Below are 16,515 nucleotides of genomic sequence, written 5' to 3' on the forward strand. Positions count from 1 at the left end.
CGACTCATTGATGTGGCAGTTGACCAGAGACTTGGAAGAAGTGAGGGGTGAACCTTGCATCACCGGGGGACGAGTTTCTGAGGCAAAGGCCAGCACAAAGGCCTTGGGCAGTGTGCCTGGGGCTTTGAGGGACAGTGAGGAGGCCAGCAGAAGAAAAGGGTGCAAAAGGAAATGGGTGGAATGAGGTCTGAGACTGAAGGGCATCCCATCTTATGGGGTTTTGCAGGGCATTCTAGAGATCTCTGCTCTCACATAAATACATGAATGCCATGCAGCATTTAGCACAGAGCAGTAATGTGACCTGACATACTTTTTTTTTCTTTTATAGTTTATGTCAAGTTGGTTTCCATATAACACCCAGTGCTCATCCCAAAAAGTGCCGTCCTCCATGACCATCACCCCCCTTCCCCTCTCCCTGACACACTTTGTTTTATACTTATGTTTTTGGCCACTGTTTTATGAGTGGATTGCAGGGGTCGGGGTAGAGGCAGGAAGGTTGAAGCAGGAGATGGTGCAGGTCATGGAGGAGGAAGTGGGAAATGCTCAGATTCTGGATGGATTTTGAAGGTAACATCAGGATTTTCCAATATAGTTGGTGCAGAGTGTGAAAGAGAAGTGACAGATCATTACTTTTGTACTGAAGACCTCCTAGGATGGGGCAGGCTGCAGGTGGACCTGAATTTAGGGGAATGGAATTGTTAACCTTAAGAAGGGAGGGCCCAGTTAGGTAGAAAGCCCAGTTAGGGGGGAAAACTGGGAGAAGGCATTGTGTTTGAATGTGGAGAAGGTCTAGTTTCCCAAGAGACAGAGAAGCTGAGGTGATTTGGAGCCCCCTAGTGGACAATCATGTTATTAATCTTCATGGCATTCTCTCCGGATCTCAAACGTGCTCTTGAAAATACTTATTTAGGCTTTAGTTTTCTTTTGAAACAAAGGAGGAGGATAAATCATGAAGCTATTCCTTTATACTCCTGGTGCATGGGAAATGTTACGAGATTCAGTACTGGAGGCTAGAACTGTAAACAAGTTTAGCAAATGGTTACCTGGGCTACTTGGAGGGATTCAGTGTGCCCAGACTGCCTGGGTGAAGTTAGAGCCTTGGAAATGTTACATGCTGGGAATTAAGAGCCCCTTGAGCAGGATGGGCACTTGTGGGCATGAGGTGTGGGGACAGAAAGAGAAGTGAAGGAGGGAGAAAAGGAGGTTGTTAGGAGAAACGTCAGTGGTTTGTTACACAAGGAACTGCATGTACTAACCCTTGTCCTAGTCAAACACGGGGATGTCACTAGGAATCAGTAGACTAATTTCACATCAGTCCATTCTCCCCCTACGTTCCGTTGCGGAGCCAGAATTCGGGGGTGGGTCTGTATCTACATCAAGTCTGTGAATGATTTTCCCCTAAATATCCCTTGATTTGTCCCTTTTTCTCCTCTCCTATTGTTGCTACCTTAGTTCAGACCCCATCTTTACTTGTTTGGATTATTTCGAGCCTCTTAACTGATCCTGCCTTTTTTTTTGTTTAATCACTGAACATCTCTAACTAATTGTATACCCTGTCATTTTCTGCTTAAAATTATTCACAGGGTCTCCCATCTCCTTTACGATGAAATACTAATTCCTTGGTATGGCTCATGCAATAAGTCGCAAGCTGGCCACCGTGCACCTCTCTTGCTCACTCCTGTTTTTAGTCCACACTGCGGTCACACTCGGCACGCAGCCCGTCACACTACTGCACACCTTTGCAAAGCTGCCCATCTGCCTCTTTGGCTCATCACTTCCACACCTCTACTCCGCTCTCAAAGAGTTTTTTTCTGCTTTATCGTAAGCTTATTCTGACCTCTTTCTCCTTTCTGTTGGGCAGTCTTCAGTGTTCTCATCACACTCGATGCAGGCCTCTCTTTACACACCTCTCCCTCTGTTGTAATTACAGGCTTACATGTTTATTTCTTGATATCTCAGAGCTCTCCCTGGCCCAGCACCCAACTCACTAGCTGTGGGTATAGGAACAACTTAGCCAAGGACTGTTGGATGATTGAGCCATGTAGAAGATGCACGCTCCATAGGGGAGAGGCCATGAGAAAAAGGGGATTAGGAGGGAGAGATCATGAATGTTCTGTTTCTGGGAGGAACTCTGGCTTTATCATGATATTCATATCTTTAAAGAGGCTTTATTGTAGCACAATATAGAGTAACATGGAAAAGTGTTCAATCACAGGTGTAAAGTTAGAAGAATTTGTATAGGCTGTAGACCCATGTAACCAACCCCCAGCACCGTTAAATGGAACACGACTGGTGTACCAGAAAGCCCACCTCCTGCTCCTTCCAGTCACTGTTTTCCTTTCCTGCCACTGAACTTAACCATTATCCTCACTTCTGAAGTTATCCATTAGTTTTGTCTGACTTGGAACTTCATAGAGAAGGAGTAATTCCGTAAGTACTCTTTTGTCACTCTTTTGCTTGACATTTTCTCTGTGAGAGTCATCCATTGTTGCCAGGGGTTGTAGATGATTCATTCTCCTTGCTGTGTGGCATTCCACTGTGTGGAGGTACCACAATTTATTCTGCTGGGTAGCACTGGGGAGGCGGTTTTTGGCCGTCATAAACAGTGCTGCTGTTTTCGTTGTTTGGTGAACGTAAGTTTGAATATTCTTACGAATATTCTTGTCATTAGGTGAACATAAGTATGCATTGCTGTTGGGTATAGACCAAGGAGGGTGATTGCTGATGCAGCATATCCCTATGTTTAGCATTAATAGAAACTGCAAATAGTTTTTCAAAAATGGTTGGGGAGCCCCTGGGTGGCTCAGTCAGTTAACCTTATGACACTTGATCTATGTTCAGGTCATGATCTCATGGTTTGTGAGTTCAAGCCCTGTGGTGGCTTCTGTGTTGACAGTGTGGAGCCTCCTTGGGATTCTATCTCTCCCTCTCTCTGCCCCTTCTCTGCTTGTTCTTTCTCTCTCTCTCTCTCAAAATAAATAAATAAACTTAAAAAAAAAAAAGTGGTTGGATCAGTTTACATTCCCCTAAGCATCTGTGAGAGTTCTGGGTGTTCCATATTCTTTCCAACAATTTGCATTTCCTTTTTTAATTTTTTTTTTTATTTAGCCAGTCTTTCATGTTTACAGTGGTGTCTCATTGTGGTTTTCACCATAGTTCTTTTAAAAATAGCTTTATAGATTAAGTTTAAGCATTCTTCATTATCTTAGAAATGTTTATCTAGTGATTAGAGCTAAGGTGACTGAAAACAGCAAAGTATTTATTAGGTTATTAATCTGTCTTGTCACGTTGACTTTGCTTGAAATCCGAGGTATATTTTGCTTTGGAAAAGAATAGACCTAAATAAGAAAGGCATAAACTTAGAGACCTTCACTAAATGAAAAAAGCCATACTATATGCACCATTTCTAAGAAGACATTGAACTCCAGTGTGTCAACTATAGGCTCATCCTTGGTACTAACTGTAGCACTCTGGTGAGTGATGTTGATAATTGGGTAGGCTATGCATATGTGGGGTCAAGGGTGCGAAATCTATGTACCTTCTTCTCAACATAGTTATAAACCTAATACTTCCCTAAAAAAGATAAAGTCTTAAAATTTAAAAGAGAATAAATTGAACTCTAACCTTAGAAATATTTTTTAAGTTTATTTATTTATTTTGAGAGAGAGATAATGAGCAGGGCAGGGGCAAAGAGAGAAGGGTACAGAGGATCTGAAGCATGGCTCTGTGCTGACCAAAGAGAGCCCGATGCAGGGCTCAAACTTGCGAACCATGAAACCATGACCTGAGCCAAAGTCAGACACTTAACCCACTAAGCCACCCAGGCGCCCCTGAACCCTAACCTTAACAGAAACATTATAGTATAGAAAACCTAATAGAAAACAGATAACAGCATTATTCTTGCTGCCTATTATCTTTTCACTGTTTTTTTTATTAATCTGCTTATTTTTTATTGCTGCTAAAAATATTTAAGTGTTTAAATCTTCTTGATCTAAATATCTATGATCTAGGGGAAATGTTCATAGTTATTTATAATTTGGGTACAAATTTCAAGGGTATGCTGTTCTTCCTTCTTTTAAACATGAGAAAGCCTTGCTCTCTTTTTAGGACAGGATGAATTTCTCCATTTGGAGCCAGTGCAGATCAGGAGAGGCGCATTGCTTTTGCATCTATATTTGCCTTCAGAGTGTAAGGCAAAGGTCCAGTTCCTCTCTGCCTCTCATCTACCCTGGCATCACTTTGGAGCAGTGGAAAGAATGAAAGGGGCAGGGTAGATTTGTAGGGTTGGTGTGGGTTTGGATACAGGTTGTGTCTCCCAACATCCTGCCAGAAATCATTAGAAGGTTTTGAGCTCTAGTTTCCTCTGCTGTAAAATAAGAAAAGAATAGCCACCTTGCAAGGCTCTTTGGGCAGTGGGGGACTGAGAGAATATGGGGGAAATGCCCGACAGAAGGGACTTCTTTAAATTAATAACATTTCATGTTTGTGAAAATCTGGGATATTAGTGTTCTGTCTGATGTTGCTTTGATGGCAAGCTGTTTGCATTTTTCCGCTAGGGTTGACAACTTTGGCCTGGGCCTTTTGCTCCGATCCAAGCAGATAAAACGCATGGTGTCTTCCTATGTGGGAGAAAATGCAGAATTTGAACGACAGTACTTGAGTGGTGAATTAGAAGTAGAGCTGACACCTCAGGTAAGATTTCTCTGCTCCTCTCTCACAGCAGTAACTTATTTTAAAATTTACCTTTTTCCCACTAGGAATTTTCTTTTGCAAAAGAGGTAAGGCAGAAAGGATGCGATTTTGCTGGCCCAAGGAAATTTGTTTGTAAGCCACACGTGCTGATGGCTAGAAGACTGTTATTTTCTGTTGTTGTGCACTGAGTGGGGGGGGGGAGGTATTTCTAGTAAAAATATCTAGGCTACAGGATAAATTTTAAGTTCAGCATGATGATACATATTGTGCTGGAATCCTGCAGTAAGACTTGCCAAGATGCTGGAGGATTGTCCTGAGAGTCCGTTCCCGTGAATCATAGGGTTAGAAACCTGTGAGGAAAATGTTCTTGCTGGGACATCAGGAAAGTGGAGCCCATGGAGGGTAGAACTGGATGTGTCCCAGAGTAAGTGCTGGAATCAGGGTCCAGGTCTCCAGGGAATTGATGTCATTACTGAGCAGGCCAGTTACTGCAGTAGTGTAGCAAGCCTCCACTCACTTCTTACACTACGTCTTAACTGGTAAAAGAGTTTGTCATAGAGGAAACTTTTTGAAGCCATTTGAGTTAAACAAAGGTCTGTAGGTTATATGCATTTGTCATCTTTTTTTTAAGTTCATTTATTTATTTTGAGAGACAGAAAAAGCATGAGTCAGGGAGGGGCAGAGAGAGAGGAAGAGAGAGAGAGAGTCCCAAGGAGGCCCTGAAGCATCAGCATAGATACTCAAACCCACAAACCTCAAGATCATGACCTGAGCCAAAGTTGGACACTTAACCAACTGAGCCACCCAGCTGCCCGCTAGGCATTTGTCTTCTAATTTGACATCACCTGCCTTCATCTCTGAAATTGAATCCACCACTCTGCTTTATTTTTGTCAACAGAATTATTATTATCACTAACTTCACTACATTGGTAATAATGTGATCTAGCAGAATTAAAACAATCAGTAAATAACTCCCAGTATGCGATTGTCTAGAGAGAGCATGCAGGGGAGAACCGTTTTCTACCTGAGGCTATACAGGATTACGCAGGTCACAGCCTGTCCCTTGGCAGTGTTGTTGGGAGCTGTGTTTGTCAGCCTCCCACTGTGCTTAGCATTTATCTGGTTTTCATTTAAAGTGTTTTGAAAATAACAAAAGGTATCCTGTCTTAGACTGCTCGCTGGGTGGCTCAGGCCAGAGAAAGTGATTTCTCATTGTGCTGGCAGCTGGGGAAGTACAAGCTCAAGGTACAGGCTGATGTGATTCTTGTAGAGGGAGGAGGGCAGGAGAGGGAGAGGATGCACACGAGCAAATGAGTGCTCTGGGGTCTCTTCTTAAAAGGACACTAATCCTGTTGGCCCAGAGCCCTACCCTTCTGACTTTATTTAACCTTAATGACTTCCATAAAGGCCATGTTTCCAGATACAGTCACATTGGAGGTTAGGGCTTCAACCTGTGCATTTGCAGGAGACACAATTCAGTTGCTAGCATAAATTTCCCTCTTCATCTTGTAGGTTGAGATCCCTTTTTCTCTGGGTTGTAGAGCCCTTGAAAACTAACCTTTCAGTTATTTCTTTTATCTTCTGCATTATCCTTTATTTTGTCAGAGGGCATGTACATGGGTGTTTCTTAGTATTTCTTTATATTGTTCAAACTGAAAGAGGTCAGCGTCTCTCTGCCCACCTTAGTGGCCGAGACGTAAACATCAGCTCTGGCAACCTGCTTGGCAGCCTGTGAGCCCGAGAAGCGTTGATGAAGCAGTAGGGATGAGGACTCCCGTTGGGGTTTGGGTGCAGGGGGCTGGTGGTGCCTGCAGAGCCTGTGTGTAGAATTTGACCACTTTTAGGCCTTTGCCCCAATGGACAGAGAGAAGGAATAAAGTATTTAAGGAGGATAGACATAAAAAATATTTTATAGCAGGGACTGTTATTACAGTTGTTTTGATGGCTTAATTTTATGGATATTATTAACTTAAAATACAGTACAAAATGGAGTTATCTCTGTCCCTTAGATGGAATAGAGAAAGTCATCTGGATGATTTCCAGTTATGCCTCAAATCCTCCCTTCCCCAGATTATCCCACCTCTTTCAATGACTCAGTGTCTGAAGTCTCAACTTTTAACGCCCACTTTGGGTTTAGTATTTGAAGGCCCCAACTGAAGTAGAAAGTGTTTTCACAGTTCAAGTGGAAATCTGTTTTCAGTATTAACGTACTGTCTTTGATACCTAAACCAGTTCTTTCTGCTGAATGGCCAGTTATCTAGCATGAATATGGTGTTGCCAGACCATAACAATAGGTTTCAGGGTCAGGGAGCATATCAGGAAATATTCAGGGCCAGAGTTGTTTCCCTGTGGGGAAAACTGGCTGGAAAAGTAGTTGGGGGAAGGAGGGACCTAGGGAAATCAGGTTTGAATCTTTGATACCTAGGAAGGTGATAAAGATGATCAAAAGAGGGTACAAAGGAACTTTGCATACAGCTGTTTTTACCCTGAGATAGAATTTAGAGTACTCTTAGCCTTTAAAAACGAAATTAATGGGTCACGTGGGTGGCTCAGTTGGGTAAGTGTCCAACTTGGGCTCAGGTCATGATCTTACAGTTTGTGATTTCGAGCCCCACATTGGGCTCTGTTTTGTCCAGCACGGGACCCATTTCAGATCCTCTGTCTTCCTCTCTCTATTTGCCCCTCCCCTGCTTGCTCTCTCCCTCTCTCTCAAAAATAAACAAACATGAAAAAAAAAATAAATTACCTATATGTTGTACTCTTTGCCTAACTTTGAATTTTTCCTTCATTAGATAATGTGGTAGATGAAGTGTTTATTAGAATGTTTTAGAATAAATTCTAAGTGAACTTGAACATATTATATTATTATTATATAATAATGGCATTGTTATTAATGATAAGATTCAGGCTATACCTACATGTGGCACACAGTAAAACATTTAAATACATGTTTTTCAATATATATAAAGTTAAGTACTTCAGGTTTGAAAATTGATTTTAGTATGTTACAGATAGACTGATGTAGAATATGATGTCAGGAGAGCAGTGGGGACCAGAAAGTTGAGAGCCCGATGATACAAGCAAGCAGTTCCATTTGAATGTGAAGAATTGAGATTGTTGGGGTGTCTGGGTGGCTTAGTCGGTTGAATGTCCGACTTCAGCTCGTGTCCATGAGTTCGAACCCCGTGTTGGGCTCTGTGCTGACAGCCCAGAGCCTGGAGCCTGCTTCAATTTCTGTCTCCATTTCTCTCTGCCCCTCCTCTACCCACCCTCTGTCTCTCTGTCTCTCAAAAATGAATAAACGTGGTCAGAGTGGCTAAAATGAACAAATCAGGAGACTATAGATGCTGGTGAGGATGTGGAGAAACAGAACCCTCTTGTACTGTTGGTGGGAATGCAAACTAGTGCGGCCAGTCTGGAAAACAGATGCTCAAAAAATTGAAAATAGAATTCCGCTATGACCCAGCTGTAGCACTACTAGGAATTTACCCAAGGGATACAGGAATGCTGATGCCTAGGGGCTTATGTACCCCAGTGTTCACAGCAGCACTTTCAACAATAGCCAAATCATGGACAGAGCCTAAATGTCCATCAACTGATGAATGAAGAAGATGTGGTTTATGTATACGATGGAGTACTACATGGCAATGAGAAGATGAAATTTGGCCATTTGTAGCAACATGGATGGAACGTGGGTGTTATACTAAGTGAAATAAGTCAGGCAGAGAAAGACAGATACAGTATGTTTTCACTCATGTGGAACAGGAGAAACTTAACAGAGGCCCATGAGGGAAGGGAGGGGAGGGGAAAAAACTAGTTAAGGAGAGGGAGGGAGGTAAACCATGAGAGACTCTTGAATACAGAGAACAAACTGAGGGTTGTTAGGGTAGGGGAGAAGGGGAAATGGGTGATGGGCATGGAGGAGGGCACTTGTTGGAATGAGCACTGGGTGTTATATGGAAACCAACTTGACAATAAACTATTAAAAAATGAATAAACATTAAAAAATTAAAAAGAATTGAGAAATTGTTGTCTCTAGGGACTTGTTTTAAATTAATCTAGCATACAGCGTTAGTGAAATATAACAATATGCAATGCTAGCTCCTATTTAGAATGATAAACCTCTAGAGAGAGGGGCCATTTCTGTACATGTGTCTGTATCCACTTCTGCATGTGAACTGTTTGTGGTGTGCTGTTTGCTCACTTGTAGGGCACGCTTGCAGAGCGGATTCGTGCAGGTGGGGCTGGAGTTCCTGCATTTTATACCAGCACCGGGTACGGGACCCTGGTGCAACAAGGAGGGTCACCGATCAAATACAACAAAGATGGCAGCATTGCCATTGCCAGTAAGCCAAGAGAGGTAAGAAGCGCTCTCATCTGGTAGCACCGGGCGGGGTTTCTTTTTCAGCATAGGATTCCAGGTCACTCAGTGGGTAGATTAGTATTAAATCACCTGGTGTGAGAAGACACTGTCCTTCATTTATGTGATTATGTTAGGTAAAATTTCTAGCTAAAGCTGAGCACCCTCTAGTAATTAAAATCACATGGAGAAACCAGAATAAATGAGAAGAAAAGAAACTGTAATCTATATAAGATGTGTGAGCCAGGGTTAATTTTATGGTAGATTTTAACAGATATAGGAGCATTTATAACTTCTGATTATACTTATGTGGAAAATAGTGTAGATGTATATGATATATATCATAGTAAACTCTTCATACTCAAGCCCCTACTGAATGTGGATGAAGGAGTTAAAAAAAACAACAAAGACATCATAAGTTTGTATCCAATATTGAAAAGTAGGAGAACAGTTGTTAACTAAATAATAGAACATTTATACTATCTCCTTTATCCTGCATTTTGTATACTGGACATACTGAGCTGATTGAATAATTTAGTTTTATTTCAAGTGCTGGGTAGGATGGAGTACACTAGGTAACTTCACTCACATGTTAGAAAAGAATAGAACTCTAGATATAGATATTTGAGATATTTAGATTTGAGCGAGTTTTAAAAATTACACAGGCTAGTGTTCTATTACTGTATTTTTAGTACCTCTTTCTTCTCTCTGGTCACATGGCTGGAGATTGGTAACACAGGTTGCAGAGATCCTGAGCTTAGCTCTAAGGAAGTGACAACTTAGTAAATCAAGGGATCTTTTATCACTTACGGTGATTTTTATAAACATTTTTTTTTTTGCTTATAGGGATGTTAGCTCTGCACCTCCATATTTTGAGAGAAGATAAAAGGTCATTGAACATGCCCCTTGCTGTTCAGTGTTTGTCTCTAGCAGTGTCTTCCATCTGGAGCTTTGCCTTTCTGCTCAGAATGACCTATATTGACTCAAAGCTTTGATTAACATTTTTTTTGTATTCTATCTTGCTTCTTTACTGCCTAATTAGGTTTAAAAAGTTTTTGACAAAGTAAGACAGGAGTCTAATTATTAAAATGGATCTTGGTAATGTAGATAATGATGCCCAGAAAAATTGGGTTAATACTTGAGGAGTTTGCTAGAAGTTACAGCATTAACTCACCCTGGGAAAACATAACATAGACTAGAGCCTGTCCTGAATGCCTGGGTTCATTGTTGTGAGTGCACAAATCTAATAGTTCTGTACTTTTGTCCAAATTAGCTAGGAATGTGAAAATAATTTCTTGAAATGATTCCTGTTAGCTCTTTACTTCCCCTGCTTATGGTAGAAAGAGGAAATGAGTAGATTTCTTAATTCAGTGACACTTATTGAGGTCCTAGTCTTTGCCAGGCACTGGCCTAAGTATGGTAGAAAAGGCAACGATATAGATCAGGGCCCCCTCTAATAGAAGATCTGACAAGAAATGAATTAACAAACACTTACGTCAGTAATCAAGGTTCTTTGAAGAAAAATCCCGTAGGGTAAGGGCAGAGAGAATGGTCAGTGGCCAGAGAGGTTATCCAGTTTGGGTCCAGGGAAGCCTCTCTGAGGAAGTGACAGTGGGTAGAGCTAGGAATAAAACAAGAGAATGAATCAGGTGAGGATTATAGGGTAGTGCTCTGGTCAGAAGGAGGAGAAAGGACAAGCTCCTGAGGCAGGCTAGCCCTGTTTGTGGAACAGCAGGGCAGTGAGACTAGAACAGCATAAATGAGGCAGGGAGTGGTAGGAATGGAGGCTGCAAGGAGGCTGAAGCCAGATCACGAGAGTATGGGTTTTACTGAGTGCGGCGAGAGGTTCTGAAGAAGGAGAGTAATGTCCGAGTTCCATTTTGGAAGTATCACTGTGGCTGCCAGGTAGAGACTTTTCTGGTAGGGGTCCAGGAGCAGAAGCAGGGAGAGAGTTTAAGAGGCTGTTGTATCCATCCAGGTGGGAGTGGAAGTTTTTTAGACTGAGGTGGTAACAGTAGGACTTGTGGGAAGTGGTTGGAATCCAGACGTATGTTGATGGCAGAGTCAGTGGGATTTACCAATGGATGGGTTAAGGGCTGTGAGGAAAGACAAGAACCAAGCATGCTGCTCATCGACACGGGCGACGTATGGGGGTAATCGAAGAGCCCTGTCTGGGCCTGGGTGCATTTGAGATATCCTTTAGCTTCAGCAGAAGTTGTTCAGTAGTAGAGCTGGGATAGGAGATTTGGAGCCATCAGCACGTAGTAGTTAAATCTGTGGGAACAGAAGAGTGTCTAGGGCTGGAGTGCAGGTAGGAAAAACCTCTTTTGCATGTAAAGGGTGGGAGAGCAAAAGGAACAGCAAAGAAGCATGGGAAAGTGTCTCATCTGTGAAGAGAAAACCAAGGGGAGTCTGGTAACTTGAAAGACAAGTGAGACTTTCCAAAGAGGGGGGTGATCAGCACTGTCCCATTGAGAAGAGGTGGGGTAACAGGCCGGGGGCATTGAGCATTGGTGACCTTAAAGAATGATTTTTTCCAGGGACACCTGGCTGGCTTACTAGGAAGAGCATGTGACTCTTGATCTCGGAGTCATGAGTTTGAGTCCCACATTAGGTGTAAAAATTACTTAAATAAACAAACTTGAAAAAAATTGAGACTTTTCTGGAAGAGAGCATTTTTCTGGAATAGTGGAAATTTGATTAGAGTGGATTTGAGTAAGCGCTGAAAAAAGAGGAAGTGGCAACCAGGCACACACAACTCATTAGTAAACGTAATAGGACGGCAAAACCAATCCCTTTTCTGTTTTAAAATTTTAGAATGGCTAGTGCTTCGCAGCTGCTGGTTTTTAGAAATTATATAATTGGAATAGGGGAAAAAAGTTAGCATATATTTAGATCTGTATGTAGTTTTCTAGATCTGTATGCAACATACTCATCTATCATCATTAGTGTTTACGGTAATGACTTTGAAATACACAAGACTCAAAAAAGCTGTAGGTTGATGTGCAGTTTATAAATAGCTTTCATATGAATCGTCTAAGTTTCATATTAGTAAGATCTTCCTTCATCAGTGATCCCCTAAATTCATTAATGTTTTCTAGCAGGAAAATGGGATAAAGCTTTTAAAGAAGCTGTTCTTTAAGAAAGGATTTCTGCGTTAAACCGTAGTTAACGAAAAGTAACTATACAGAACTTCTCCTGAAGTCTTCTGCGGTATGCATGCAGTCTGTCCACTGGAGGGCATAGTATGAGCAGGAGTGGAGCTCTGCCTTCCTAAGGCTCCAATCCCTTGTAGGATGGAGCACAGCATTGGCACAGTTTCTTCTCTTCTTTGTTTCAATTCCCAGAGCTAAATCTCCAAGAAGAAAAAAGGAACAAAATGCCACAGCATAGTTTTACTTTATGCTTCTTCTCCCCTCTCCCCTTTCCATCTGTAGTAGAATTAAAAGGCAATACAATACAGAAGTCAATAGCATTCCATTAGAACAGTAATGACAGAAGTCGTGTAATAGAATGACATAGAACATTCATAGTAGCATTAAAAAAACATGAGGTACCTATGAATAAACCTAAAAAACATACACATTTTTTGGAGGTGGGAAGAAAGAGCAATTCAAACAAGTAAAAGGAGACTTCAAAAAATGTAGGCACGTGTTAGACTCACAGGCGGGAAGATACGGCACCTCAGTTCTCCAGTGTCATCTACAGATTCTAGGAATTCTGATTAAAATCTCAACAGATGGTTATAGATTAATTATTTTATGTATGAAATACATTGACGATTTTATGAGGCTTGTATAGTTTTTTCCTGGGGTGGAGGGAAAGATGGGCTATTTTTCATGTTCAGTGTACGTAACTTATGCACATAAATAATGAGTGCTAACAGTCTGTGCTGTAAGCAGATAGAACTTTAAGTTCCTCCAGTTTCCTAAGCTCTCTCTTGCGCTGAGTCTCTGCACATGCTGTTCCCGCAATTCCCCTTCCACCACTTTGACTAAATCCCAGTTGCCTATCACTGCTCACCCTGAGTCTTCACTTTAGAGTGTTTCCCTCTGAGAAACCTTCCCTGATGAGGAGGCTCGAATCCTTATCATATGCTATTATCAGAGCACAAACCACAGCCAAACAGGATTCATGCACGTGCCTGACAATGCGCTGTTTGTCTCCTGCAGGTGAGGGAGTTTAACGGCCAGCATTTTATTTTGGAGGAAGCTATTACGGGAGATTTTGCTCTGGTGAAAGCCTGGAAGGCAGACCAAGCAGGAAACGTGATTTTCAGGTAGTATGATGGTTTCATGCAAAGCGATGCAGTGAATGCAAAGCCGCATGTCAGCGACTTTACATTTCCTGAATTATGATTACAAAATAGGTATCTTGGTGTGTTTGGTGTTTGAAAGTTCATTCAAAAGGTGGCTTACAATCAAACCAACCCACAGGTCAGTATATATATGTGTATGAAAGGCGGACTGCTCTTGCTGAGAAGTGGTCTGCTTCTGGGAGTCTGTTCTGATTGGCTGGTGCCCACACTGCACTGCATTTGAATCTGTATACCCTTGAATATAGTCACATACAAGCCATTCTTCCATGTGTGTTTTAGTTGCCAGGATAAGTTACAGTGTTGAGACATGCTTAGCAAATGTGACAAAAACACACAATTGTCTTTAATTTTGATATTGTTATTAATATGCATTGTCATAAAGTGCCTACATTACTTTGATATTCTGCAAAGATATTGCTAATCACCACTTAGGTCAATTCCTTTCCAGTCCTGTTGGTGTCTACTAGGAAATACGTATATAGATTCTATCTGAAAAGTTGATTAATCTTGATAATACTCAACTTTCATTCTTGTTATCTAGATAGCCACAGATATTAAGCCATGGGCTTAATAGATTTCAAGATCTTTTGATTACCCTAAGCATACTAAATACCAAGTATTTAATATCTTGGATTTATACATTATATGGTTGTATTTTGAAAATTGTACCACCTTTGAATATACATAAGTAAAATTTCCAAAATGTGTGGTCTTGGGGACTTCACTTGTAGGTTTCAAAAATAGTTTTCTTTTTTATAATATGGTCGTTTACTATTTTAGCAATTTTTAATCTTTACCAATTGCAACGTTGGTATAATGACAATTAAATTCTCAGCGACCACTGTCATGTCATTTTTGTTGATTTCTGAAGATATTATATGATAACAATACTATATTTGATTTCTTGAATTCAACCAGTTTTTGATTATAACTGATCTTAGAAGTTACACATTTTGCATCCTGTCTATCTTATTTGACACCGTGGTATAATGTTTGCAAAGTTTAGTTTCTTTTTTAAAAAGAATAATGATATTGGGGTACCTGGGTAGCTCGGTTGGTTAAGTGACCGATTCGTGATTTTGCCTGAGGTCACGATCTCACAGTTTGTGAGATCCAGCCCCGTGCGCTACCAGTGCAGAGCCTGCTTGAGATTCTCCCCCTCTCTCTCTGCTTCTCCCTGCTTGTGCTTTCTCTCTCTCTCTTTCTCTCAAAACAAATAAACTTAAAAGAATTTGAAAAGAGATTAATGAAATTGTATAGAAGCAAATGGAAATCAATGATTTAAAATATTTCCATGAGTTTGTTTTGTGACTCACTGCCTGACTCTCCTATCTAAAGACTGCACACGGGCTGTTTTGAGCATTTATTTATGCCTGTGGCTCTTGAGCTTTGATATGAGATGAGACCACTCATCAGCAATGGTCAAGTGACTTAGATTCTTAAGATACTGACTTCCAGGATGACCCTCGTGTTTCCTGGGACAACTGGTAAGAGGTCTGTCTGGGCCATTGGTAGGACAGCCCTGCACGCCTTAGCCTCTGGCCACACTGCTCTTAGAGCTTTCGATGCTGCTGGGCATCTAGTGGAATCACCCAAGGACTTCTCTCTCTGGGACATGCCTGAGTTTATATTTATCCTTGAATCCAAGTGAGGTAAACATTGGTGGCCTAAAAGAGCTAGCAAAAGAGAGCTGTAACTTATTTCCCTTTACAAAATGAGGTTTTCTATCAACTTAAATTCTCAGAAACAAAAAATACATTAAAATGTTTATGGATAGTGGTGGTGCATTAATTTAAGAACTTGGGAATGCAAAACCATCAGCAAAATTGGCACTTTCTTGAAGTTTTTACACCTCAGGGTCTGATGTGGGTGTTGTACTTCAAAAAATTCCATTAGAAATTGGTTCCCCGGAATGATCTTTATAGATGACTCACATATTACCAGTGAATGTTTCATTTAATTTCAGCAATACGTTTCTCTTCAATAATGTGATGACTATACCTTCTCATATAAAGTACTTGCTACTTTTCTTAATATTTTAACAAGAGCAAGTTTAGTGAAATACAGAACTATAGACACAAAGTGGCATCTCAGTTAAAAGATTTAGGCAAATAGTTTTAAATAGAGTAGATTTATTAATATCTATTTTATCTTTGTATAATCTAGATGTTGAACATGAAAAATAGTCCCTCTTCTCCTGAACTCCATAAAAGCTATATAATTGAATGAAGTGGCCACTAGATTGTTTTCGCTTATAAAATAGATTGAATACTTATGGAAAATATGATATACTTTTAAATAAAACCTTTTTTTAAAACATTTTTTAATGTTTATTTATTTTTGAGAGAGAGAGAGACAGAGCACAGGCAAGGGAGGAGCATAGGGAGAGGGAGATGCAGAATCTGAAGCAGGCTCCAGGCTCTGAGCTGTCAGCACAGAGCCTGATGCAGGGCTCAAACCCACGAACCGCGAGATCATGACCTGAGCCGAAGCCGGATGCTGAACCGGCGGAGCCACCCAGGGGCCCCAAGATTCATAGATTTTTAGTTTAGAAATTATTCTAATCTATAGTTAAAGCTGAGAGAGACTCTTCTTATTTTTGGTCTTCTTTCCTCATTTTCCCCCACTCCTAATATAGGAAAAGTGCAAGGAATTTCAATTTGCCGATGTGCAAAGCTGCAGAAACCACAGTGGTGGAGGTAAGATAAGAGGTTATTTCTGCTTTCCAGAGGTTACTTTTTAAACTGGATGTTAGGTATTAGTTCAGAAAATGTGCAGCAGTTCATTTCCTTTTTTGAGGAGAAACAGTAACAGTTTTTAAATTTTGGATATTGAAGAATTCTATTTCAGTGTACCGTAATTGAAATTTTACTGTAACATCAGCTTTCTGGTTAGCTAGGGTCTCACTAGAATGCTCTCGTTGGGATCAAGCCATGAGACTGACCAGCTTATAAAAGTCCTTTGGTACTTGAGTGAAAAATTGGGTAAACTTGCAAGATGAACTTTTTATATACAGAATCCCAGAAATATATTAAGTTGTGTCAGAAGTTCATTATCTTATTGTATTAGATACTGTGAATTCTTTAAGGAAGAAAAAGGGTAGTACAAATAATTGCTTTGTTGTGGTTCTGTTTGGAGCAGTTGA

General features: G+C 40.8%; 1 protein-coding gene and 1 long non-coding RNA gene across 4 annotated transcripts in view; one reads left to right on the forward strand and one right to left on the reverse strand.

Moving 5' to 3' along the window:
* Positions 1-16,515, forward strand: part of OXCT1 (3-oxoacid CoA-transferase 1) — a 138,598-nt gene that overhangs the window by 16,058 nt on the left and 106,025 nt on the right. For both annotated transcript variants that reach the window (XM_029940950.1, XM_029940949.1), the window contains exons 4-7: positions 4,557-4,692; positions 8,903-9,052; positions 13,225-13,331; positions 16,009-16,069. In XM_029940950.1, the coding sequence (XP_029796810.1) occupies positions 4,557-4,692; positions 8,903-9,052; positions 13,225-13,331; positions 16,009-16,069 (454 nt within the window). The remainder of the gene's footprint in view (positions 1-4,556; positions 4,693-8,902; positions 9,053-13,224; positions 13,332-16,008; positions 16,070-16,515) is intronic.
* Positions 10,570-16,515, reverse strand: part of LOC115293182 — a 30,453-nt gene continuing 24,507 nt past the window's right edge. Inside the window, exon 4 of one of the 2 annotated variants that reach the window (XR_003909405.1) lies at positions 10,570-10,673. This is a non-coding gene — a long non-coding RNA (uncharacterized LOC115293182). Of the gene's footprint in view, positions 10,674-12,365; positions 12,402-16,515 lie in introns of those variants that run through there. The other variant, XR_003909404.1, reaches the window with a different exon arrangement.

This window comes from Suricata suricatta, chromosome 6, assembly GCF_006229205.1.
Source record: "Suricata suricatta isolate VVHF042 chromosome 6, meerkat_22Aug2017_6uvM2_HiC, whole genome shotgun sequence".
NCBI lineage: Eukaryota > Metazoa > Chordata > Mammalia > Carnivora > Herpestidae > Suricata > Suricata suricatta.